The sequence below is a fragment of the Myxine glutinosa genome, chromosome 9 (genome assembly GCF_964187855.1).
Source record: "Myxine glutinosa chromosome 9, kmMyxGlut1.1, whole genome shotgun sequence".
In the NCBI taxonomy this organism is placed as follows: domain Eukaryota; kingdom Metazoa; phylum Chordata; class Myxini; order Myxiniformes; family Myxinidae; genus Myxine; species Myxine glutinosa.
Window position 1 is genome coordinate 63,121,325 of NC_136269.1, and position 27,407 is coordinate 63,148,731.

General features: G+C 43.1%; 1 protein-coding gene across 3 annotated transcripts in view; it reads left to right on the forward strand.

Annotated features, from left to right (window-relative positions):
• Nucleotides 1-27,407, forward strand: part of BIRC6 (baculoviral IAP repeat containing 6) — a 538,457-nt gene that overhangs the window by 167,035 nt on the left and 344,015 nt on the right. For all 3 annotated transcript variants that reach the window (XM_078784399.1, XM_078784400.1, XM_078784401.1), the window contains 9 exons: nucleotides 341-457; nucleotides 1,348-1,487; nucleotides 6,539-6,665; nucleotides 11,899-12,009; nucleotides 12,526-12,629; nucleotides 15,388-15,518; nucleotides 16,409-16,791; nucleotides 19,606-19,815; nucleotides 22,656-22,831. In XM_078784399.1, the coding sequence (XP_078640525.1) occupies nucleotides 341-457; nucleotides 1,348-1,487; nucleotides 6,539-6,665; nucleotides 11,899-12,009; nucleotides 12,526-12,629; nucleotides 15,388-15,518; nucleotides 16,409-16,791; nucleotides 19,606-19,815; nucleotides 22,656-22,831 (1,499 nt within the window). The remainder of the gene's footprint in view (nucleotides 1-340; nucleotides 458-1,347; nucleotides 1,488-6,538; nucleotides 6,666-11,898; nucleotides 12,010-12,525; nucleotides 12,630-15,387; nucleotides 15,519-16,408; nucleotides 16,792-19,605; nucleotides 19,816-22,655; nucleotides 22,832-27,407) is intronic.

Below are 27,407 nucleotides of genomic sequence, written 5' to 3' on the forward strand. Positions count from 1 at the left end.
CCCCGTGTCTTATGTCAGGATTTCAGGTTAGATTATAACTTTTGAGCCAGGTCAGGTATTTTGGTTGTTCTACTGTCCGCTTTTTATCATACTGAGGCCAATGAAGAAATGTGCTTGGAAGAGACCAATGATGAAATTTTTTGTAAATACAAAAAATGGTGGCAGCTGTTGTCATGCTTTTGCAATTCTTACATGATGTCATATTGTTGAAACGTTATCTTGTGAATTTTGTTTTCTTCTCCATAACAATGTTTGGGATGTTCTGTGATAAGAAAGTTTTCATTTGGACTGCCTGTTGTGATCCTGTTTTTGTGTCCCTGCTTGCTGCACCCATTTGCAGCAGTAGATGCACGGCTTGAAGTCGGGCTTGAGCAGCAGGCCGAGCTGGCATTGAAAATGATGGCGACCGTGGCAGCAGACTCTGTGCTCCGTGCTCTCACAGCCACATCTCCTGCTAGTGAGTTTGTTCCCTGCTGTTTTGTCAGGCTACATTCAAAACCATCCTCCATTCCTCCTGTTCTTGTTGTTTAACAGCTGGGGGAAGCCTCTGTGACTGAATTGAGTGTTGATTAGTTGAACCTGAACGAGAAGTAGTTTTCTGTATTTTTCATTCTTGAATGGTGTCTTTCCACTTGGTTAGATAATCCTGGCACTTAAACTGATCAATGATGAAACTAGAACGGGCACTCGGTAGAGCGCATACCTTCGCCGCAGCTACTGTTCTGTACTTGGCATGGGAGTGTAGGGAACAGAACAACAAAAATACGATTTTGACCTTTTCGTGACCTTGACCTTGACCTTTGACCCGATTGCTCCCAAAATCTAATCAAATGTGTCCCGTATAATAACCAATCATCCCACCAAATTTCATGCAATTCGGTTGAATACTTTTTGAGTTATGCGAATAACATACACACACACACACAGACATACAAATAAATACACAGCGATCAAAACATAACCTTCCGCTTTTGCGAAGGTAAACATGATGATTGCATTTGTGTGTTCCACCATCTGTACGGTAACTTTTGCCATTAGGGAGCTTTGCTGTTTTTTGTAAGCAGTTGGTGCTTGTTTCAACTACCACGACAGTTGGCAGTTTAGTTTGAGCTCTTTGATGGTTATTCTTTGGCTGAGGGGCAACATTATTTATGTTGAGGACATTAAGTGTAATTTAAAAAAATTTACATTTGCAAATTCATGTACATTTTTTATTTTATTCCGTTTTGAAAATATTCCACGATTTTTGTTTGGAGTTGAAAAGCTGCTGTGTCACGATCGAATAATATTTATTTCTTTCCCAGAAATCATGTTGAATACCCATGCCTTGTATCTGGTACCTATCAGCAGGTGTAACTCGCCCATCTTCCAGCTCTGCTGAGGCTTTCTTGCAGTTTCTGCAGCAGGCTGGCCCATCTGTCTCTGCACCCATGTTAAGTGCCTGCTTTAACCGTCTCTTCGCTTCTCTGCAGTTGCACCAAGTGCAGGTAATGTGTGCTTGAATTCACTCGTTGTTTTTTCTTAGGTGTTTATTAAAATTTCTCACCATTATGTATTTGCCCCCCTTTTATTATTGCAGTACTAAATACAAGACACGTCGCTTTGCTGACGCAAACACCAATTGGGGAAGATTTAAAAAAATGGGAAAAAATAAAATTAGGCCGTGTATCGATATCGGCCTAGCTATACACTCAGGTAGCGAGTAGTGGGGGGAGTGTTAATGGGATATTAATCACAGCCTTTTTAGATGGTGAATTGTGAGTAATATAAAACAACACACTAAGAGGAAGATCAAAATAAAAACAATTTCTCACCCTCCCCTTCTCCTCTCTTCTTTCTTTTGCTCAAACTGTCTGGGGTGCGTATTAGGCATGGGCCAAGGCACGAAACAAACTCTGAGGTCTCCTCATCCCTGCCTTTGTGTAATTGCTAAAAACAAGTTAACAAAAAAGGATTCCTGGGAGATGCTGCCCTCCAGGTGTGGATAACCAGCGTCAAAAAGTTGGCGTTTGCAGTTTTGACACTTGTGCCCATGTACCCATAAACACAAATCGACGTTTATTTGCATCACAAACCTTCCTGGGAGTTCCTTGAATCCACCCGTAGTTTGATTTATTGAAATCTGTTAATTTGTTCTCAAGTTATAACATGACAAACAGACAGACACGGCTCCTTTTATAATGCAGATAATTATTTTTCACCACATTGAAGGGTTGTACACCTTTTGGAAATTTTTTGAAACCATTTTCAGTGCCATCATGACTCCCAAATTTAATATCTATCCTTGAAAACCATTCATGGTTGGAATTTGCATTTTAGAGGAATATCGGTAATAAACTGTACCAGTGCTGAATAGCTTGGTTATGAACCCGTCATCACGTAGTGAAGTGACTCGTCATGATTTAAATGGGCCTCAACATTAGCACACAATCAGATTTTTCACTAGAATTGTGGCATTTTATATTCAGCCATCTTCAACAAGATGTTCAAATTCTTTATTTTCAAACAATCTTGACTGTAATTCCAGTAAAATGGAGGGACTGGACACTAGGAGTTTAAATGTTTGAAAATCCGTAAACATAACCTTTCACAGACTATAGGAACACTGGTTTATTTGCAGATTGGAGTCAAAATTAAGGTAAAGAAGAATCAGCTGAAAAAGGCGTGTAATGGCGTTGGCGCTTGAAATTTGAAATGCAGAAATAGCTCGGCAATGAATGCTCCATTCCATGTAATTACAAGTATTTCATGGATTTTGGATAATGGTCGTGCTTGATTGAGTGATAATGCTTAGATCATGTAAACATCTATCTGTTTGATGTAAATGAAGGTGGTGTGTGAATAATCCACTGCAGTAATTCCCACCTTTGGCAAACGGAGACCTGCTTGATGTAATTACAAAGATGTCTGATGAATGTGGTAACCTGAAAGTTGTACAGGAAACACAGGATCTTACTATTCAAGTAAATATTGTTCGAACTTGCAGTTTATAAAAGAAAGACAAGAAAACAGTGTTGTATTTTTATTTCAGCTAATTATTGGTACCCTATATTTTATTATATGGTCCTAATCCCACTCCTGGCACTAGTTGCTGAGCTGAGATTTGGAACATTCTTCACTTCATTGTAACACGTGCTGCAAGATAATGTTTTATATGGTGATGGTGTACTTCAAGATAATGAAAGTCAGGGTATTCTCTTATCTTTGGCTGGGATAAGGCAGAAGTACATGGCATAATTAGATGAAGAAAGGAGAACGTCCAGAGACCAAATCTCCTGAAGCATAAGGCGATCGCTGATGAGCTAAATGCAAATTAATTTACCTTCAAGGCTGAAAAACACAGAGAAGTTGAAGTTTTAATCCAGTAACAGGGGGATATATATATAAAAAAAATAACCACCTTTAGAGGCCATTTTTCCCCGCAAAGCGGGGGTTGGCCTTTTTCGGGAACCGTGGTTGTTGTTGTTTTTTGGTCCCCTTTTTGAAACGATGTTTTACGGCCGGATGCCCTTCCTGCCGCCAACCCTGTTTGTCGCCTTTTACGACAAACAGGGAATTACCAGTGAACTGGTACTCAATTAGCCAACCTCGGAAGGATGACAGGCTGAGTCAACCCCCCTGGCGTTAATTCAGCAATCGACCGGGATTCGAACCCAGGATCGTAGGATCCTAAGCCGGCACCCTAGCGGCTAGCCCAACATCAGGGTTCGAATCCCGGTCAAAGGATATCATCATCCACAAATCATCATCCACATCAGAAAGTTAGGGGATATCATCCACAAATCCAATAACAGAATTTCCTTTGTGAAGAAGTGTGATGGTCAAAATTATTCAGTGCTTCAAAGCTTACTAGTAATGAATAATAGTATGATATGCCAAGTACTTGTGCTGTAGATGTTGAAGGTTTGACTCCATACTGAATGTTTCAAAGCTCTTTTGGAAGCACTTTCTTAGCACAACCTATCTTTTCCTTATTCCTACTTCTTATTTTTACCTCTGCGACTGAAGGTGGACGGATGTTATGTAATGTTATGTTTTCACCGCTGTCTGTCTGACTTTGAGGAGATATCTCAAAAAGTTATGGATGGATTTGTACTAAATTTTGTGGACAGGTTAGGGGGTGCGACAAGGACAAAATGATTAGAACATTTACAAATTTTTAAAAAGTGATAATTCCCCATTGAGAATGAATGAATATGAATGATCGTTTTTAGGCCATTTTCCCCGCTAGAGCGGGGGTTAGCCTTGCGGGACCCATGACAATCATGGTTCCCTGTTTGAGGCAATGTTTTTATGGCCGGATGCTCTTCCTGACGCCAACCCTTAGTCGCCTCTTACGATGCGCAGGGATACGGTGTACCTATTCTAAATCGGGGTGCACACCGATATTGAGAGATGGAGGAAAAATAAATATATAGCACGATATCCTAAAACGTTGTTGACGGATTATGGCAAAACCTGGTGGATGAGTTAGTTAGGGAGGCGATGAGAAGAAGCTGATTAAATTTTTGTGTCGCCGATTAGAGGTGGAGCTTTATACACACGATCCACTAGCCATGGGAATGTAGTTTGATTTTTTTTTTCATATTCACCTTCATTGACATAATTCAGCTTTAATATGCACAAAAGTGGTTATTAAATATTCTAACAATTAATCAATTAAGCCACTGATAATGGCAATGTATGTTGCATAAATGGGTGCATGGATGATATGGGTATATGTGCCATAATAGCAGTAGGCCATAATACTAGTGTGGTCAGTTATTGATGGCACTTTTGTCCAGAATGAGCATGCGAAGCGAGACTACGCGCTTTACCAAGTGCCCTTCTAGTTTTTAACTGAAGTCTATAAATGTCCAGCGGATTACTAGTTATATGAAGGCAAGTGGTGTGGGAAACAAGTTATGGGTGTCGTTTCAATAATTAGCCCTTCATCTGAGCAAAAAAGAAGGCCAATGTTCAGCAGTAGCTTGTTTCCCCTCACAGGAAACATTTTCTGATCATCGTTGAGTTGAAACAATACAATGTCCAAAATTAAATCCAAGCCTTAGGCTGCTTTGTTGCATGCAACATATCGACAAGCTCGTTTACTGCTAACCCGATATGTCTTTTTCTGTTTTGTCCATATGGTTTTTTAACAAGATTTGCTTAGTTGCTGTATGTATTTGACTGATTCTTAAAAAAAAAAAAACCTTTACATGAATCTTCTTCATAAAGCTGTGATTATGGTACAACTTCACAAATATGCTCTCACGTAAATAGCTTTTATATGTACAACTTATGTTTTGGTCTTCAATCTACGAGTATATATAAACGCCATTGTCTTTATGTCTGTGGCTTTCTGTCTGTCTTCTTTCTTTGTTCCTTATGCATGGCCACATCTTTTAAGTTACAATGTAACTTCAAATTTGGGGTACAAATGCAACTTTGTGTGGGGGGTGGGGGTGGGGTGCTGGGGGTAATGGCTTTGTGGCTGCGGTATTTTGCAGGGGTTTGCGGCACTGGGGAGGGAGCGTAAGTTCTTTATGTAAATGTGTTCCATGCAGCGCCACCTGGTGGTGGTAGCAGAGCATATTACAATTTGCTTTTTAACCTGGGTAACACTGAGGTTGAAGCACTCTTCACGTGGTGGGTAAATTTGTCCTCCTTACCTTCTCCCCTTCCTTCCCCTCTCCCCCCCAAAAAAGCCAGTGGGGCCTGTCAAAGCCCACCAATATATATATGTATGTATGTATGTATGTATGTATGTATGTATGTATGTATGTCTGCATATATACATACACACACAGACACAGTATATCTCTTCCTCTCCCTCTCCATTTCACCTCCTGTCCTCCACCTCTCCCTCTTTCCCCCTCCCTTCACCCTTTCTCCCTCCCCTCTCAATATCCCATCCCTCTTTCCCCCGTTTTACTTCAGCTAGTTATCTATATAAGTGATGTATTCAAGATGGTGTAATAAAGTTCTGAAAAATCACAATTTACCCCCAGTAAACGGGGTTATTTTTTTCCATTGACATATGAACCCTTACAGAAAGAGACATCAATTTTATTTTATTACTCTGTTTTGTTTTCACTGAAATAATGTCCAACCTTTTCTTTTTGGAGCACAGCAACAGTGCTCCTTGAGAATTTTGCAATGCAAATTCTTCCTAGGTTCAGATTTGTGAATTAATTAGGGAAATGTAATATTGTTCTTGGTGATGTGATGATCACATTTCGACTCAATGGGTCAAATTTTGTCTATGCAGCTTCACCACTGCTGGTATGTACTCCTGTTGAGCACTTACTCCCCCTGCCTTCTTTTGTTAAAATCGAGCTTTTACCACCAATTCACAATAATGTCACAACACGTGTGTGACTGGATCAATTGGACAAAGGAATTTTCCTCTGTCTGAGTCATTCAGGTTTTAGAAACTGCCTTAGATATAATATCATGCATTTGCAAATGAGCCTCCAGTTTGCACAACAAATAGAATTGTGCTTTTTTGTGTGCCCAATCCTTTTTAACCTTTTCATGTATTTTTTTTATTTTTTAGCTTGGTTCCTTACTTCACCTGTGGTTGACGTTGAGCCAGACAATGGGACCAGCTGCAGTTGTGGAAACGGGTTCGGAGCTCTACAGCTTTTCGGCATGCCGTCAACCAGCAGTTCCCCTCAGTCAGGGTGAGGTCTCACAGTTGCCCCACCATCGTCCAGTTTCCCCACCAAATTTTAACAAACTTAATTGCTTGACGTGTATGTTTATGCCTCTGCAGCGGAAGACCCGGAGGCATTATGTTTTTGGGTTGTCTGTCCATCCATGCGTCCAGCCGTTATCAGTTTTTTGATATCATGATAACTTGTGAAGGGATCTCAACCAAACTTGTCAGAAGTATGGACTGTAATACAAAGATGAATTGATTCAATATTTGGTTCAACAGGTCAAAGGTCATACAAAGGCCTTGTGCCTTTTGGAAACCATTTTGCAGACTATAACTTGAGTTGGAAGCATTTGATGCTGTCTCTCTTCTACTTATCTCTCTCCTTTATGGTGCTCTCTCTCATATGACTTTTCATTTTCCATGTGACCTTTAATTGAGATCATTTGTAACAGTGGGTTGACGTCTAACGTGGATGGACGGATATCCATTGACATACTTATGTAGATTTATATTTAGGTCTTTTTTCGTTTTTTTTTTTTTTTTTGCATTGATCTAAGGTTTGTGAGGTTGTTCATAAATCACATACGTGACAAAGATGCACGTACACGATAGTGTACTTTCTACATGCACTAGAATGTAAATCCTCATTAAGGATGCGACTCTTAACCACACCTTAAAACCGTGATGTGTTTAATTTATATTTTCATAAATAAATAACCAAATTAAGAAATAATACAGAGTTATGTTGGTACTCCAAATGGTAAAGTGTATATAATAAATCAATAATTCAAGGTTGTATGCAGGTATTGGCGATGGTATGGTGTATATAAATAAACAGTTCAAGGTGTTATGCAGGTCGCAGAAATTGTCGTCCTAGTTGTCAACATTGAGAGAAGAAAATGAGGTAGGATGGAAAGGATCCGTGGTGTGAGGGAGCAAAACAACCAAGGCCCACCCCCCTCATGGGAAATTTTGGAATTCCAAGACTCTTTCAGGCAAAATTAAAGCAGAATAATCATATTTTATTTTTTCCTGATGAATTTAAGTTGTTTATTTCAATGTAACCTTGAATATGTTTTTCAATGTAACCTCATTGGATTAGGTTTTGTCTTTGTGCCTGTCGACTCGGCTTGACATGCGGTGAGGTGCAGTAGTGCTGCTCATTGGTCCTGGTTTCATATTTGTGCCTTAGGACACGGCTCGACACGCTGTGAAGTGTAGTGGTTTGGCGCATTGGGCAGGCTTTCATATTTGTGCCTGTGGACTCGGTTCGGCCTGCGATGAAGTGCAGTGCTTCGGCCGGACCGCTATGGTTCGCTCTTGGGCCTGTCGACTCAAATCGGTTTTCTTTCATGGCTTGCCCCATGCATGGCAGGGGGCTGGTGGACCGAGGGTGTGAGGCTTGGTAGAGATTCTGAACAGGGAGGATTGTACGAGGGAGACAATGAGGAAGATTGCGCGAGGGAAATTGGGGTCGAACTGTGCAGCGGGAATTGAGTGTGAAAAGCATTTGTGGTGTTGACTTTGTAATGTTACTTTTTTTACTTTGTCTTGAGTGCTTTGAGGGTGGGGAGGGAGGGGGAGCGAGTGCAGAAAGAGTGGTGTGTGTGTGTGTGTGTGTGTGTGTGTGTGTGTGTGTGTGTGTGTGTGTGTGTGTGTGTGTGTGTGTGTGTGTGTGTGTGTGTGTGTGTGTGCGTGTAAGCACACAGGATTATGATAACAGTCTTGGGTAGGAGGTCCAGCAGGTCAGCCAGGGCAGTGCTGCTGATTAATGACCTGAGTGTCCCAAACTAATCAAGATGGTACTAGCTCTGCCAGGCGGGCAGCGGTTCAGAAGTGAGGTTCGACTGGGTAGTTTGAATCTGGGATCAATTTGGAGTGAAGGAGACAAGGGGGAGAGGGGTCGAGGTGGTGGAGATGATGCAGGGAAGGAGGTGCGAAGTGTTGTGTGTGCGGGAGAACAGATGGAAAGGGGACAAGACGAGGAGGTTGGTAGGAGGATACAAGCTGTTGCACTTGGAGGGAGGGAGGGAGGGAAGGGGGGAGGGGGAGAAGGATGGAAGAAGTAATGGAGTAATGGTGTTGGATTATCAGTATCGGAAGAGATCAGCAAGCAGGTAGTCAGAGTGGAAAGGTAGTAGGGACGGATAGTGATGGCATGGGTGGTGATACAGAGGCAAATTATGTGTTTTATGTCAGTATATAGGCCACAAAAGGGAATGTCTGGGATGGAGAAGCAGGAATTCAGGGGCGCATTGGAGAGGATGATGGGAATGGTTGAGATGGAGCTGATGTTGTGCATAGTGGTGACTTTAACGTGCATGTTGGAGTAACGGAGCTGGGTGAAGAGGAATGTGTTGGTAAATTGGGTTTTGTGGAACGAGGAATAGAGAGGGTCAAGAGCTGGTTGGAGCTGGTGGCGAGGAATGGGATGGCCATAGCTGGTTCATTCTTTCAAAATTGGGAAAGCCACAAGATTGCCCTGTTTGAAACAGGGTAATCTTGTGCTGTCCACATAAGAGTGGACGGCATAGAACAGAACTGGATTTGGTGGTGGTAAGGAAGTGACAGCTGTGGAGGGTTAGGAATTGCAAGGCAATGGCAGGAGAGCATGTTACCACTCAGAACAAGCCTGTGGTGTTTGTGGTGAGGTTGAAGAAAAGGAGGGAGGTTAAGAGCAGAGGTCGGAATGTTATTAGGTGGGGTAAGTGTAGGGGCCATGTGCCGTAGAGTACAAGGAGAGGGTGAGGACCACGTATGAGCAAATTAGTGAAGAAGCAGAAAGTTTGGTGGAGTGGAAGAATTACAGAGAGGCATTTAGGAGAATTGCAGAAGTGTTGTGTGGAAGGTGGTCAGGAAAGAGTGCATCGCCGAGGAATATAAACCAGGTGTGGTGGACCGAGGAAGCAGCGGAGACATTTGGTGAAAAGGAGGTTTGGAAGAGGATAGAGAGGATCGAGGATAGAGGGAAGCAGCCAGATGCAGGGTTGCTTCACCTGTACGGGCAGAAGAAGAAAGCATCAAGGAGAGCTGTGGATAAGGGTAGGAATGATATGGAAGATGCGGTGTACAACAAGTTGGAAGAGGATGGTGGGAGGAAGATGATCTATAAATTGGCTCGTGACAGGGATGAGGATAGCAAGGACATGAATTGGTGGGATGGGTGAGGGAGGTGAATAAAGTTCGTGGCGGGAGGCTAGTGACAGAGAGGGGCGCAGTATTGAAGGTGTGGGAAGGAAGAACAGCTGTTGAACCGGGAAGGAATAAACGGTGAGCTGGAGCTACCGAGTTATATGGAGGGGAAAGTGGAGTTGGTGGAGATCACGGAAGAGGAAGTGTGGACGGCATTGAAGAGGTGTGTACAGAGATGATACATGCAGTGGGAGAAGTCAGAGTCAGGTGGACGAAGAGGTTGCAAAATGCATGTATGAGAGATGGGTCAATTCCGGTGGAGTGGAGGACAGGGTTAATTGTGTCGATTTGGAAGGGGAAGGGGGATGTTCAAGATCCAAGGAAGTACAGAGACATTACGCTCCCAAGTCATGTCATGAATGTGCTGGTGATGATTCTAGATGGGAGGATAAGGAAGAATGTGGGGAAGGAGATCAGAGAAGAGCAGCAGGGGTTCAGAAAGGTAGGGGAATGACAGAAGGGTTGTTTGCACTGAGACAGCTGGTGGAGAAGAGGTTGGAGGTGCAAGGTTAAATGGCTTTGGGATTTGTGGATCTGGAGAAGGCTTACGACACTGTCCTGAGAGAGATGGTGATGGTGACACTGAGAAAGATGGGAGTGCTGGAGGCAGAAGTTAGGTTGATGTACGGGATGTACAAGGGAACAAAGGGAAGAGTTTTGGTTGGTCCTGAGATGTCAGAGGAGTTCAATGTGAACATTGGTTTGAGGCAGGGAAGCGATCTCAGCTCACTCCTGTTTATCATGGTGATGGAGCTGGTAACCAGGAATGTAAACATGAAATATATTCTGGGGAGGATGTTGTATGCAGACGATCTGGCTGTTGTGGAGGATAGTGGGCGGGAGATGCAGGAAGTACTGAGGGAGTGGAAGGAGGCATTGAGAAATATGGGCTGAAAATGAGCATGGCAGAAAACTGAGGTGATGTGGGTTGAGCAGCAGAGAAAATAAATGAATATCAGATTAGAGGGGAAGGAGATCAGACAAGGAAATAGGTTTGAGTATCTGGGTGGAACAGTAACCGGGAATGGTAAGTCAGAGGCTGAATTGCGGAAGAGGATTTAGGTGAGTGAGAATGCGTGAAGGAGGGTGGAGGGTGTAATGGCAGACAGAAAGGTTTCAAGGAGATTGAAAGGAAATGTTCTGATGTCTTGTGTAACGCCGGCCTACCTTTATGGTCTGGAGATGGTGGCACTGATAGAGAGACAACCGAGGCTGTAGGTTTGTGAGAACAATTGGGTCAGGAGGATTATGGGAGTGAAGAGAGTGGATAGAATGAAAATGGATGAACACAAGGAGGAGATTGGTGTGCAGATGAGCTTGATGGGGAGATTGGTGAAATACTGGCTGAGATGGGTTGGACACTTGGTGAGGATTGGGGAAGAGAGAATGGCAAAGAGAGGGTATATGGTGAGGGAACAAGGTAGGAGGAAAAGAGGTAGACCGTGGTTGAGATGGGAGAATTGTGTGAATAGGGTTATCCATAAGGTGGGGTGGTTGGAAGTTGGAGAGAGTTGGATGAGGACAGAGGGGAGTAGAAGAGAATTGGGGTCACGGCAGGGCAGGAGCGTGGTGCCATTGGATCTTACCCCTTATAAAGGGAAGAAGAGGAGAACAACAACAAGTAGTCAGATAAATGGACAAACACAAGAATTGGAAAATCGAGGTGCATTGTCAAAGTTGAATATCGGTTTTGACTATTTGCCCCACCCTCTTAGCCCACAACTCTTGAGAGGCGAATGCAGCGCTGAGAATTTAATTTTTAGGTTATTCCCTTCCTGTACGGCATTTAATTCGGTTTATTGTAAACTTGAGGAACATTCACAATTGAAGGTGTGATGTTTTCGTAACTAGTTTTGCAATTTTCTCTTCTATTTTTATACGCTCTGTAATTGGCTTATAGTTGAATCACAATTTCAATATCATTTCACGTTTTGATTATACCAGAATATACATTTCAAACCGGTGTCATCTTCTTTTAGGTCGACTGCTGAGACATGTTTAAAATTGTTTAACTTATGGTGGAGTGGTTATTCCCTTTCCTTCTCTTTGTTACAATGTGTCAGGATCTATTTCTTCATTGCTTGCCACCTTGGCATGGCAACCCAACACCAGCTTGGTGACCTGGTGCCTGGCACTCCAGAGCCTGGCTCTCATGACCAACTTACCACCATCTGGTGAGAGACCTGCTTTCCCTCTTGCACTTCCGCTGTTTGCCATTCATGAAAGGTCCTCTATATTATTGCTTTTGATCTTTGAACCCGGTGTATGATTTGATCAAATTCGAGGATAATGAAGATAAACAGTCCGTGAATAACTTCAGCTCACCACCACCACCGTGCCATACTGCTTGTCAATCATCACATATTTATTGTCACCATTAAACATTTATTATTGCTTAAATGGCATGACCCGAGGAAGATTTATCGTGTTGGCAAGGAAAATAGTCATTACGTTGTGATTTAAAGCTCTAATCACAGTGGCATTTTCTTGTTTTCAGGTACATTATTCTTCCGCACTCAACTTTCCGACATTTTGTTTTTCACATTTCTCCTTCATTTCTTGCATTGTGATTTACTTCTGCTGAATCACGTATTGAACTACAATTCCACCCATGTGCACTTTAACTATATTCACGTTTCTCACTCTTCCGTTGATCGGAATCCTTTGTTTACATTTACCCAATATGGCAGGTTCAGAAAGCATCGCCCAGGACATGGTGTCAGATACGAACCTGGTGGCCGCTTTGCATCGTTTTCTTTCTGGCAGGAGTATTCACACGACCAGCAGCTGTCAGGTATTTCATCACCATCACTACCACCAGGTTGCACTCTCATGGATGTCCAGCATAATGTATTCCCACAACAGCCTCATAATTGTCTGTCTTGTCTTGTCTGTCTTCTCTGTCTATATGTCCGTCCGTCTGTCTGTCACGCTATCTCCTGAACAGTTGTGCAGAAATTCACCAAGCTTGGTTAGGCCGAGAAAAATATATTTCCGGTCTCTGGTCAGCGCGCGCATCGATTTTGACCCTGCGCATCAAGAATTTTTTTTTTTAATTTCCAACGGTACCTACAACAGCGCACGCCTGTTGTTGCCGGGCCGGCGCGCTATCTCTGGTAAAACGGGTCTGTGAGGGTCGCCATTGGTATCGACGTTCGCGTACGGTTCTCCCCTACAAAACTACGTTTAGTCTGTCCAAATCCAACCAGCCGTTCCAAAGATATGAGTAGTCTTGTGTGCCTTGACGTGATGAATCCAATCGGCTGGATATTGTCATTTATTGAAACGAAGACGTTCTTTGTCGGGTTTGTGTGAAGCAACCAGAAGGCCGAGAGAGCTGCGGGTGGTCTCGTTAGTTAGGCCTGGATCCTATCTCGTCTGTCATGAAGTTGTATGTCTGTGATAATCTGGTGGACTGGGAGAAGAGATCGTGGGAGACCATAGGCCTTTAAGACCACTTGCGCATTCGCAGTGTGGATGGACGCATTAGAATGTTCGACGGTACGGCGAGGCGATCTCGAGAACGAAATGGCAGTCTATAATATGCTTGAAGAATCAACAAAAAGAAAAAAGAAAAAAAAAGAAAAAAAGAACTTAATAATTTTCAGAATAAATACATTTTAAAATAACTTAAGCTTGTGTTCATTATTTACCAAAAAGGCCTACAAGTCCCATTGGCTGTCTTTAATTTCTCTCTGGACGGCGCCACGGCAGATGAGGAGGACCGCAAGGCATGAGGACACACAAAACAACACCTTTATATGTGCAATCCATGCTTTTCAAAAAAACCCCCAAAAAAACCGCATCAACGCATCAATTCTGGAACTTTGGTCTGCCCAGAGACCAGCAATATATTTTTTTCGGCCTTAGTTATGATCACCACATGGCAAGAATGTGCAAGAGCAGTGTCATTTTTGATCCTGCCCTTCCTGGGGTGGGGTCAAAAGGTCAAGGACCAAAAATGCAATTACGGGCTCATTTTAAAGCAATTTTAAATTAAACTTTGTATGTGCAATTGGCATTGGTGGACACATGAAATATTGTCCTGTCACCAGCGATTATGACCACTGGATGACGAATGGCCAAACAGCTTTTACTCCCAAGGCGGCAGGCCAAAAATGGCGGTATTTTTTTTACACGTGCAGGAATGACGGGACCCAAGACGTTTACCTGAATGGAGCACACGGGTTTATACCAAAACCACAACAAATAAACGAACACGACAAATAAAATGCAACAATATTGAACTTAATGAGAATAAACCAAGGAATAAAATAAATGCTGAGGCAAACGAATCGAAATTTCTACTCCGAGGATCCTCCATGTAGTCATGAATATGAACACACAGGGGGAAGTAAAATGAAAGTAAAGTCCCTTCTGCCGGCACGTAGCTCTGGCCTCAAGTAGCCCTTTTTGAGGAGACTGGTGGTGACGAGACTCAGAGCCTCCCGCTTGAATGAGCACGCAAGAGGGTGCCGAAGGTTGTGAGACAAGTTGTAGAGACGGCCCTCTTTCATGTCCCTCTGCTGTCCGGGGAAGCACAACGGACCCCAGCCCACCACGAGCTCAGCAGTCGCCGAAACCTCCCTTGAATGCCACCAACGCCACCATGAGCTCCTCACTCTGCAAGAACGCATCTAACTGGACAGCACACAAACGTTACCTAAAAAATGGCGCCTTTCTTCTCCGTGAAAAAACCAGCAGAGAGACCAACCAACTCTTCCTCTTCACTCAGATGAACCAATCGGATTGTTCGGCTCCCAGTTCACCCCACCCACATTCCATGGGCCAATGGTGTCTCTCGGGGCATGGCCTCACGGCCTATTAGGTCCTTTGGGCGGGGCTTGAGTCCGATCGGCTCTGCTTGGCGTTTGTCGGCGGTTGTTGCTGTTTAAAGGAGGTTTTCATGGCCGGTCTTGTCAGCAAAATGTAATGGGAAAATTACAGACGGGAACATGCACTGGGGGAAATTAGCCTTAATCCCTACACGAATTAGCATTGCTTCACCCCTCGTGTGAAGACGCATAAACAATCTTAAGCTGCAGTTTCCCTACGTAACTACATTGAGATTTCTCCTTTGTGTCCATGGTCCATGCTATAATTAATTATACAGTTCTACCTTTCCTATGGGATTCTTTCACCTACCCCCATAAACGTAACAATATGTAACGATTTTTTGGATTTGACCTCCGGTTCATGCCCGAGGGGTGGGGACTTGAGGATCACAGGGCTCAAAATAGGGAAAAAATTAAATTCAAAATTTAATATTGGGTTATTCCTTGTGGAACTTTTCGATATCTTTCAACTTTGCTCTAGGTGGGAAGTGTGTGGATTTGCGATGGCGCGCCATCAACTTTGATCTAGTTTGCATAGCTTTGTTAAAACAAACCTATCTATCAGGATTATTTTCACATTTCATTGCAAACAAACCTGTCACATACTTATTGGCTTTTGTAATTTACAATCGAATTTTGAACGGTTTCAATGCCTCTTCTCTGCCACCTTCTTTCCTGTTTCGTCGATGTTTGTTTGCTTTTTGTGTTCGGTTGTAGGAGGTTGGCCCGACCGTCCTGCACGCCTTGCAGGGCCTGCTTTCAAGGCTTCAGATACACTTGTCCTCGTCTCATCCAGGCCTTTTTAACGAGTTTCTGCTACGCTTGGTGCACATGTTGTCTACAGACAGGTTCGTGAAAACCTCACTTAATGTCAAAGCACAGTGTGTTGGCCTCTGACCAAACTTGCTTGAGCCCCGTCAAATGTCTTTGTGTAATAAATACAAGCTTGCCATAAATTTCTCTATTTTATACAGTACTTTGATTCATGAAGTGTTGGATAGACATAAATCGGACTCAATATAAGTATTGCTCAATAAAAGTTTTGTTTTATTAGTCCTCTACCCGTTTCACCGAAGGGAACTATAGGTTTCCTCTCTGTCTGTCTGTTTCTCCCACCTGTGTTTTTCCAGACTTTTCCCCATACCCTTTAACATGTTCAACTGAAACTTGGTACATGGTTTTATCATGATAAGTTACACAGAACAAGTTCGAGTTTCCGAGTGTTTGGCCAATTTTTCACGGAGTTTTGCCCTTTTTGGACTTAGAAAAATCACATATTATACATGGATTCGTTTTCCACACTTTTTCCCCTTACCCTTCAACATATTGAACTGAAACTTGGTACATGGATTTATTATAATAAGCTAGCTTTGCAAACCTAAAATAACTTGTCCTTCTGTATATGACTCACATTTGCTGTTTATTTGGAACAAGAAAATTCATTAGGACCAGTGGGTCCCAAAGCAATCCTCCTCTTTTGTTTGCTCATAATTTTTTTCGTGATATTACTAATTATCAATCTGGTTCTGTCTAATCCACACCAATGTTGTTTTTCCTCTGAAAAAAGTATGTGTTTGATTTACTTATTGTCTCTGCCGAATGACATTGCCATTCTTTATTTTATGGAAGTGTTGTTCTTGTTTTGTCTCTAAATGTAATAATTATTGGAATAACCACAGCACAAATGAATGACCCTTACTTAGTATGATTAAGATGCTCATGATGGTCTTTGTTACAGTGGTTCTTTTCAAATGGGCACCGGTCCACTTGATGCCCAACTTAAGCTGTTGGACTTTTCTCTTGAGCAATCATTCGAGGCTGTCTCTGTGGGTACCATCTTGAGCGTGATCGAGTCTGCAGCAGCACTTGTTCACCCTTATATTGCAAGTGGCGAACGGCTCACGACGCGCAGTGGTCTTGATGGCTCAGTGGCTTCTCGTTCCTGCTTCAGTGGTCTTTTTGGACACGCTGGCAATGTGCGGGCTGCAGACGCACGTCATCTTGGCATGGGCAGCGAGGTGACTCGGGACGGTCTTGTGTTTGGCCTTCTACGGCTGGTCAACCTTCTAGCACCATTGCCTCTGACTTCTGATGGGAGGCAAAGCATGAAGCAGCCATCAGGTGCATTGGGTTTTTGGCCCTCATATGATACCATTCTGGCCCTGGCTTGTTTTTATTGTTTCCTTCAGTTAGGCCATCGTTTGTTGAATTGGTATATCAGTTTGAACTTCAAGGATAAAAAAATGATTGCTTTTATGTCATAGTCTACCACCTTCTGGTGAAACTCCTAAAATCAAGACTCACTGCTCACCTTTACTCTGTCATTCCTCTTTTCTCCTGCCTCTGAAGCAAACTCCCACACTCTTCAATCCCACTCTTCCCTCCAGGTCTTCAAAACAGCTGTTGACCACCATGTCTTATCTTCCCCCATCCAAAACTTTGATATTTTCTACCCCTGTTAATACATTGCAAATCCACCTTTTTCAAATTCCGTTTTCTTTCCTGAAAATCCTAGTAATGTCCATCTTGTTTATCCCATGTACCCCACCCCAGCCCTCTTCCTTCCACAGATCTGCTAATGTTCCTGTTCCCTGCTGTTGTTGTGCTTCCCTCTCTCTCCCCCTCTTGTTTCCTCCTACCTTCATTACATGTTCTATGTGTTAGCTCTTCTATGAGCCTCGACGTTGTATACAAAATTGTATACAACGTTGTATACAAGATCAAAAGTCTAACAACGATGTAGCCGGGCTTGTTTGATACTTTAGTTGAAGAGGATAGCATGACCTGGGTGGCGATACCAGTTAGCAAATAATGTAAGTATGAAATTATTTTGAAGTACTCTTAAGTCTCTAAGCTGTCTGTCACCATGGACAATTATATTTTTACATATAGCCTACGTTTGTTGTAATGTACATATTTGTGAACTACAAAAGGTGCATTTAAAGTATTTTAGTCCATTTAAAGTTTTTTTTAGTCCATTAAAAAAATATTTTAAAGCAACATTTTCTTGGGAGCAATTAACCCTCCAAGTTTCACTCTCGATCTGATTCTGATTTTATATGATCTCACTATAATCAATGTTGCGGGTTAGTCGGCCTGCAGCATGTGCAGTTCCTCTCCTTATCTGGAATTCACTCTGGTTGGCAAAGATGCGCAGATCGAGTGGGTCTCCTACTCTACTCGCTGCAACGTACAGCTGGCCATGTGTAAAAACACATGACAGGTTCGCCCGCTTTGACGACATGTTCGGCCTGTACTGCATATAAATGAAAATCTTGGTAGGTGGAGTCAGATCATTACGTCAGATAATAATATAAGTCAGATAATATCATTACGTATCCCGTAATGACATCATAGACGTAATGACGTAGCGTGACGGATGGACACAAAACTGCCGCTACTTTAATCTGTAGAAGATGAAATATTTTAACCTCCAGAAACTTTGCAGTCACTATGAAGCGAGTCGTGATACGATTATATTTACTATAATATTAATGTTGCATTATGATTATTACGAAAATTATATTACCATAAAAAAAACTGTGGCTAATTCCTTACTTCCGCAGTTATTAGTACCGTACACCGCTTATCATTGATTCATGAACCATACACCGCTTCAATCCATTAACTTTGCATTCATGACATTGGGATTAAAGTGTTATGGTTATATTTACTGTATTATTATTATTGTTACAACAACAATACCACTGAATGATCCTACTGTATTAAGAAACCTTGGCTTAATTTGTCCGAAGCGGCCTGAAGGTGAGGCATGAAGGCACGAAGCCTCAGGGCGATATGTACTGTGTCGTTGGAAGATCCGTAACGTCTATGCTTTTGATATTTGATGGTCATTTTACCAATCGGTTTGTTTGTGTTTCACACTGAATGAAAAACGTAAAGGTAGAGCATGGTGATTGTGATATATGACAGGTTCGACGATATGTTCGGCCTGAACGAAATTGGAATCAAAATGGCGATGTGTGGAGTCAGCCGCCGTACCACCGTAATTACATCAGACATAATCACAATACCCTGTCATGTGACCAGATCCTCAACTCTGATTGGTATACGTTTGAGGGAACATACATACATACGGACGGACAAACACTGTTCGAGACGGTTTTGCCCTATGGGCTACGCCATAAAACAACGTGGTTCCTTTGGTTTTGTGATGCCTTTTTCCTGAAACTTATTCATGAACATCTTTATGAACACACTGCACCTCATTATAAAAGAGAAACCCGCTTTCCATTGATGACTGTCTTGGGAGCCCTCTTGCAATCCACAGTTTCATAAAATTACATTAGTCCATTGTAATTGCCACTATAACTTCATGTTTTAAATTCATATACATTTATTTGTTACTTGGCATCCATTAATTTTGTTGTTGTTTTTTCCTTTTTCCTCAATAATGAGTGAAGCTCTTGTTGAAGTTTGCACATAAATCAGGGCATTATGAATCATCAGTGTACTTTTACATGACTTACAAGGACAGTAGTAGACAATGGACAAACAATCATAGTACTTTGGACTCTTTCTCAATTTGAATACCTACCGATTGAAAAATCCTAATTGGAATACAGTCCCATGTGGACAATTGTCACCAGTTATAATATTTCCAACTTGCATCGGCCTGTGGATTTTTATGTTTGAGCATTCGCTTCCATGGTATAGCATATGACAAATCGTAAACCATTGCTTAATTGAGATAATTAAATATGGAATTTCATCCTTGGATCGCAGTGTCATGAGCTAGTTGCCAAACAGGAAAGTATCATGTTTTAGAGGGTCGCAAGATTTTGTTTGAAAGCTGAATAGATAGCAGGAATGTATTCTTATGATGACCAGCAACCATAAGGTTTGTTGATGCCAAAATGATGATTGATACTGATTGCTGTCAACCCTTCGTACTTCTATTACCCCTGGCCTCAGCTGGATCGACCAGTGGCACCATCTTCACTGGTAGTGTCTCTGATGAGGAGAAGGCATCGTGCGGAGGAAGTCGAGAAATGGAGTGTAGTGGGAGCAAGAATGCCCAACGGGGCTGCGTGGCAGACCTGGTGCTTGCTAATCAGCAGGTTATGAGCCAGATCCTAGCTGCCCTGAGCCAATGCAACAGCAACACTATGGCAATGATTATTGGTGGGTTCCATTGCCATGTTGTGTTCTCTTTGCATTTTTCACTCAACTGCAAGTAATGCAAAGTGGACACCCTCAAAATTGTTTCTCAACAAATGTATTTTCATGTAATCACACATCTGCTCTTAAAGGGTGCGCAGTTGTCTTCTCTCCTGTATAGAACTTTACTTGAGTGTTGTGGCCACTTACTGCAGAAGTGGAAAATTTGCTGTAAAAACTGTAAAAACTCAGACCATCAACCCTCCAGCAAATCATTCCCATTTATGACCCTTCTTTGAAGGAATGTCATCATTCCACCATGTGGTGCAAAAAGCCATTGAATGGTTTAACGAGCCGGTCATTGAATTGTAAACTTTTGTTGCTATTTTATTGTTTTATGCCTGTGCCGATGAAGTTAAAAAACCACCTTTAGAGGCCATTTTTCCCCGCAAGGCGGGGGTTGGCCTTTTTCGGGAACCGTGGTTGTTGTTGTTTTTTTTGTCCACTTTTTGAAGCAATGTTTTACGGCCGGATGCCCTTCCTGTCGCCAACCCTTTTCGCCGCCTTTAACGACAAACAGGGAATTACCAGTGAACTGGTACTCAATTAGCCGACCTCGGAAGGATGACAGGCTGAGTCAACCCCCCTGGCGTTAATTCAGCGATCGACCGGGATTCGAACCCAGGATCCTAGGATCATTAGCCGGCACCCTAGCCGCTAGCCCAACACCAGGGCCGATGAAGTTGCCGGAGGGATTTGGTTTTCGGGTCATCCGTCCGTCCGCCCGTGATAGGTTTTCGTGGCTGCGATAACTTAAGAACTGCTGAAATGATCGAAGTCGAACTTGGTACAAGTTTGTATTACGTTTTAAAAATGGACTGATTCGATTACGGGGTCAATAAGTCAAAGGTTCGAGGTCATGTCAGGAAAAAAACGCGATACTTGAGAACAGCTGAAGGGATTTAAATCAAATTTGGTACAAGTATGTATAATGATGTAATAATGTGGGCGGAGGCATATCATATCGGTCGACATCGTGACTTTATGATGCTATTCATGTTTTGGTTCCGTGGTAACGTGATAACATTCACTCAACACAAGATGTTGATCACAAAAATGGATAACAATGCATAGATGATGCACCGCTGTTTTGTTGCACATTTCAACAACAAAACAAGAAGACGCCATGCGGAGCCCGATACTTGCGAAATCCGCCCCCCCCCCCCCCCACCCCCAAGAAAAAAAAATTCCATTGATACAGCAAATTGTCCATTTCATCAACATTAAAATTGACAATCTTGATCAAAGCTCGAGTCAACAGGAAGAAAAGTGCCGATTTTTCAGATGAAAAATCATGATTTTGTAAGGTTGACCTTGAGTTGACCTTTGACCTTTTGACCTCAGAAATAGTTAGTTTCCCTATTTAGTGACTCGATGTGCAAATGCTGTTCAATTTTCAAGCCAATCAGATGAAAATTGAGGATTTTAAAAACTTGGACTATGTTGACCTCAAAAATAGTTGGTGGTTGAATTCAGTGACCATATATGTAAATCCTCTTAGAATTTCAAGTCAATCAAATGAAAATTGAGGATTTTAGAAATTTGGCCTATGTTGACCTTTTGGCCTATGTTGACCTCAAATATACTTGGTGGTTGAATTCAGTGACCAGATATGCAAGTCATCTTCAAATTTCAAGTCAATTCGATGAAAATTGAGGATTTTAGAAATTTGGCCTATGTTGACCTTTTGGCCTATGTTGACCTCAAATATACTTGGTGGTTGAATTCAGTGACCATATATGCAAGTCCTCTTCAAATTTCAAGTCAATTGGATGAAAATTGAGGATTTTAGAAATTTGGCCTATGTTGACATTTTGGCCTATGTTGACCTCAAATATACTTGGTGGTTGAATTCAGTGACCAGACATGCAAGTTCTCTTCAAATTTCAAGTCAATCGGATGAAAATTGAGGATTTTAGAAATTTGGCCTATGTTGACCTTTTGGCCGATGTTGACCTCAAATATACTTGGTGCTTGAATTCAGTGACCATATATGCAAGTCCTCTTCAAATTTCAAGTCAATCGGATGAAAATTGAGGATTTTAGAAATTTGGCCTATGTTGACCTTTTGGCTTATGTTGACCTCAAATATACTTGGTGGTTGAATTCATTGACCATATATGCAAGTTCTCTTCAAATTTCAAGTCAATCGGATGAAAATTGAGGATTTTAGAAATTTGGCCTATGTTGACCTCAAATATACTTGGTGGTTGAATTCAGTGACCATATATGCAAGTTCTCTTCAAATTTCAAGTCAATCGGATGAAAATTGAGGATTTTAGAAATTTGGCCTATGTTGACCTCAAATATACTTGGTGGTTGAATTCAGTGACCAGATATGCAAGTTCTCTTCAAATTTCAAGTCAATCGGATGAAAATTGAGGATTTTAGAAATTTGGCAAAGTTGGTGACCTTTGGCCTATGTTGACCTTTTGACCCCAAAAACAATAGGCTTCTCAATTGGGACGAGCTATACAACTTGGTGAAGTTTCGTGACGATCGGTTTAGAATTGTGACCTGTAGGCCGGTGTCAAACAGACAGACAGACAGACAGACCAATATACTTTAAAAATCTTCGATTTTGCAAGTAATAAATTCACAAAGCTCCCTCTTTGTTTAATCGTTGACACTAATCCTGTTTTGGAGACATTTTACTAATTGGTGCAATGCTGTGATTTAATGAAAACATCATATTACCTCCACTGAGAAATTAATGACAGGTACTTCTTTCTCAGCATGTTTTACACAGTGTTTGGTGTACTTGTACTTATTGGATGACATATCGGACATGGTCATGTCTACAGGAGCCAGCGGTCTCCACCTGGGCAAGCAGGAGAGCCTACAGGGAGGGTTAGAGGCTGTGTCTGTGGGAGATGGGCTTTTCTGCATCCTCAGCACCCTGGGCCAACGTGCATCTTCTCCACAGCTTTTGCTGCAACCGATCCTCACGTATATGGCCTGTGGATATATGGGCCGGCAGGTAACCATTTTCTGTAGCTCTGAATGGCATACTCCCAGTTGTAGAGCTGTGGTTAAAAATGGTTCTACGCTCAATGGATTTTGATTTCACGCGATTTTTCGCGATTTTGATTTTATTCGCGCGTCGTGCGCAGCCTGGTCTTTCCAGGCTCCCTCCCCCCCGTCGGTGTTTTGTGAGTGTAAGTTCTTTCCTTCATAGTATTTGCTTGTTTCTTTGATTTTCTTTTCTCCCCCCTGCCTCTCGCGGACATCTTACCCTTTGTCCGGCGTTTTAAAAAACAGGACAAACGGATAGACAAAGAATTCGATATTGATTCTTTCTCTCCTCCCGGACACGTGCTTGTTCGCTCTCCTCCTCGTCTCGACTTGTGCCCCGCCCCCTGTATCTCGTTTTTCTTCTGTCTCTGCTCCTTCTTTCTCAAATCCACGTTCTCGCTTGGAGACTTTTCCCAGATTGTTTTTCATGGTTTTCATGGTTCTGTTTGGATATTGTTGGAATATGTTTAAACCGCAGCCGTGATGCTGACGCCGCCCTCCCCCCCCCCCCCCCCCCCCACCCCAGAATTTCCATGTTTTAAACGTTTCCCAGTGTGTACCCTGGTCAGAATAGGTACACCGTATCCTTGCGTGTCGTAAGAGACGACTAAGAGGGTTGGCGTCAGAAAGGGCATCCGTCCATAAAAACATTGCCTAAAAAAGAGAACCATGACAATTACAACTACATATGGGCAGGGTGCAGCCCGAAGTGGAGATCGGTTTCTGAGGTTTGGGACATGGAATGTAGGGACAATGACAGGGAGATCAGGAGAAGTGGTGGACATATGTTGTGTGCAGGAGACGAGATGGAAGGGAAGTGGTGTGAGAATGGTGAAGGGTAGGCAGGGACAGAAATACAAGTTTGTGTGGCAAGGGTGCCCGGAGGGCGTGAATGGTGTTGGTGTCCTGTTTTCTGAGGAGTTTGTAGACAGTGTGGTGAGTGTGACTAGAGTGAGTGATAGGTTGATGATGGTGAAAATGATGATTGGAAAGCTGTTGGTGAACGTCATCTCAGGATATGCTCCGCAGGTTGGTCGAAGCGATGAAGAGAAGGACATGTTCTGGTGTGCGATAGAGAAGCTGATGGAAAATGTTAAAGATGAGGAAGTTGTTGTGGTGGGAGGAGTGTGAGAAATGGAGAAGGTGAAAGGATTTTGGAGTTTGCTGATGGAGCTGATTTGTTGATTTGTAATACTCAGTTCCAGAAAGAGGATAATAAGCTTGTTACATACACGTCAGGTGGGTCGACGACAACCGTTGACTACCTGATGGTGCGTAGGCGAGATAGGGGGCACCTCCGGGACACAAAGGTGATCCCGGGGGAGGAGGCTGTTTCACAGCACCACTTGGTTGTCTGCGACATAAAGGTGAAAGGTGCGAGGAGAGCTCGGCGGGTGAAGTACCAACCGAGAATGAAGGTATGGAGGTTGAAAGAGGTGACAGTAAGGGAGGCATTAAAAGAGAGGCTGAGTAGGGTAGAGGATGATGTGGTTGAGCTTGAAAGTGGTTGGATGTCAATGAAAGCTAGTCTGTTGGGAGCCGTTGGTGAGGTATGTGGATGGACAAAAGGACCACCGAGGCACTCGGAAACATGGTGGTGGGATGATGAAGTTGGAAAGAGGATTGACCAGAAGAGGAAGAAGTTCAAGGAGTGGCAGAAAGCGAAGGGTACGGGAGCAGAAACAGCAGAGCCTGAAAGTTATAAGGCAGCCAGGAAGGCTGCAAAGAAAGAGGTAGCAAAGGCGCAGGAGGCATGTAGGAAAATGTTCGGAGAACGCTTGGATTCGGAAGAGGGTCAGAAAGCGGTATTCAGGATTGCAAAGCACATAGCGAAAGAGAGGTGTGATGTGATGGGGGTGAGTTGCTTGAAGGATGAAGTGGGCCAAATTGTTGTCGACCCAGATGGAATTAAAGGAAGATGGAAAAGATATATGGAAATGCTGTTGAATACAGAGAATGAATGGGATGGCAACATAGAGAGTAACCCAGTTTTAGGACCGGCAGAGAAGATAACTGAGAAGGAAGTTGAGGAAGCGATAAAAGCAATGAAGAGTGGAAAAGCGGGAGGGCCGACGGGAGTTGTGGGAGATATGTTGAAGGCAGCAGGAAGTTGGGGTGTGAAGCGAATGACAGAGATCTGTAATCTGGTGGTGAAAGAAGGCCGCATTCCAGTGGATTGGGAACTGAGTACCCTCGTCCCTCTATACAAGGGGAAAGGTGACCCTCTGGAGTGTGGCTCGTACCGAGCGATAAAGTTATTGGAGCATGGAATGAAGGTATTGGAAAGGGTGTTGGAGAGGAGGATAAGGAAGAAAGTGAAGATCGACGAAATGCAGTTTGGATATATGCCAGGAAGAGGAACGACAGACGCGCTTTTCATTGTGAGGCAGTTGCAGGAGAAGTACATGGAGAAGAGGAAGAAGTTGTTTTTTGGGTTTGTTGATCTGGAGAAAGCATTCGATAGGGTTCCACGCAAAGTATTGACATGGGCATTGAGGAAGTTAGGAGTGGAGGAATGGTTGATCAGAGTAGTGATCGGAATGTACAAAAGAGCGCGCACAGCTGTAAGGACGAAGGATGGGAACAGTGGTGAGTTTGAGGTGAAGGTGGGAGTGCATCAGGGGTCGGTACTAAGTCCACTACTATTTGTAGCTGTGATGGAGGTGCTGGCTCAGAACGTAAAGGAGGGTTTACCGTGGGAGTTGTTGTATGCAGATAATCTGGTGTTGATTGCGGAAAGTATGGATGGACTGAAGGAAAAGATGAAAAAGTGGAAGGAATGTATGGAGACAATAGGTCTGAAGGTGAATATCGGAAAGACGAAGGTGATGGCAAGTGGTAAAGCATGTTGTGAGGTGGAAAGAACTGGGAAGTGGCCGTGTGCTGTGTGCAGGAAGGGTGTCGGAGTGAACTCCATTCAATGTACAATGTGCGCTGAGTGGGTTCATCAAAAATGTAGTGGTCTGAGAGGGTCCTTTACCAGTGTGGCAGCTACATTCAAATGTAAGGTGTGCACAGAGGGAGCTGCAGATGGAGGAAATGTTGAGTTGGATCTTGGAGACGGCGTGAAGCTGGAAGGTGTGAAAACATTTTGCTACCTCGGAGACATGCTGAATGGAGAAGGTGGATCAGACTCGGCAACGGTTGCTCGAGTGAGATGTGCATGGAAGAAGTTTCGGGAACTGAGTGGCGTGCTGATGAGGAGGAGAGTGTCGCTGAAGCTGAAGGGAAAGGTGTATGCTGCATGTGTGAGAAGTGTTGTGATTTATGGGAGCGAGACATGGGTAATGAACGTAGAGCAGCAACGGAGGCTGGAAAGGGTGGAAATGCAAATGGTTCGATGGATGTGCGGAGTATCGTTGAGAGAGAGAGGAAGACAAATGATGAATTGCGAAAGATGATGGGAATATTGCCTGTGATTGATGCTGTGAAGAGGAACAGGTTGAGATGGTTTGGTCATGTGTTGAGGAAGGATGAAAGTGACTGGTTGAGAAGAGTGATGGAAATTAATGCAGAAGGAAGTAGAGGACGGGGAAGACCGAGAAAGACTTGGCGAAAGATGGTGGAAGAAGATATGCGGGCAAGGGGGTTAACAAGGAGAGATGCAGAAAATAGGGCAAAATGGAGAAGATTGTCATGGGGACCGCAAGGCTAACCCCCACTTTAGCAGGGAAAATGGCCTTAAAATGCATGTTGTTGTTGTTGTTGCTCAATGGATTTTGAGCACAAAGCCTGATTGGCCCAGCTTTTGACTAAATTTAGCGTATGTGTTGGTTATATGAATCTGTATGGTTGCTTTTTATATAGTTTGTAATGCAAATCTAAGATTATTATGTGGAGTGTTTGAGATCCTTGATGCCAAATGTACAGTTCCACCTGATGTCATAGCTGTGATCCTATTTTAGGTCAACTATAATACAATGGGTAATGGGTATTGATAGTTTTGTGAACCAAAGATTCGTTTTATTTGGACATTTGTATCAAGTAATTAATTAATCGATGGTAAACCCCTTTTCAATTTCCATTGAAATTGTAGTTTTGAGAATATCATATTGTCGTGTTCCCAGGGTGAACACTCCTGGGGACGGATTGCTGAGCAAGCTTTTCACTCCGAGGGGCTCAGTCAACAATGGGGAAAATTCTCTATATGTGCAAGGGAGGGCAGCGAAGTGTAACGAAGCTCTTACCTTCACGGACCCCACCGGACGTCTTCGAACCTGTGAATCAATGCAAACCGACACGGAATTTAAATGCAAAAATGCCGGCTTTATTGAAAGAAATGCCGGTAACAAAAGAATGCACTTTAAAATATAAAATCCTAAATGGAGCGATCCCACACGGACCCGTATAGACACAAGGGGAAAAATAAAGGTGAAAATAATGCATAGTGTTTGTGAGGTGCGTTTGCCTGCACTCCGTCTGGTGATCGTCCGGGGCGGTCGAAGGTCCCGTGTCCCCACGCGGGAACCGCACGCCCTGACGCGAAGTCTGTTCGCGGGGGCAAGCCTTTGCGTGCAGTTCGCTCCTCTAGCCGCTGAGCG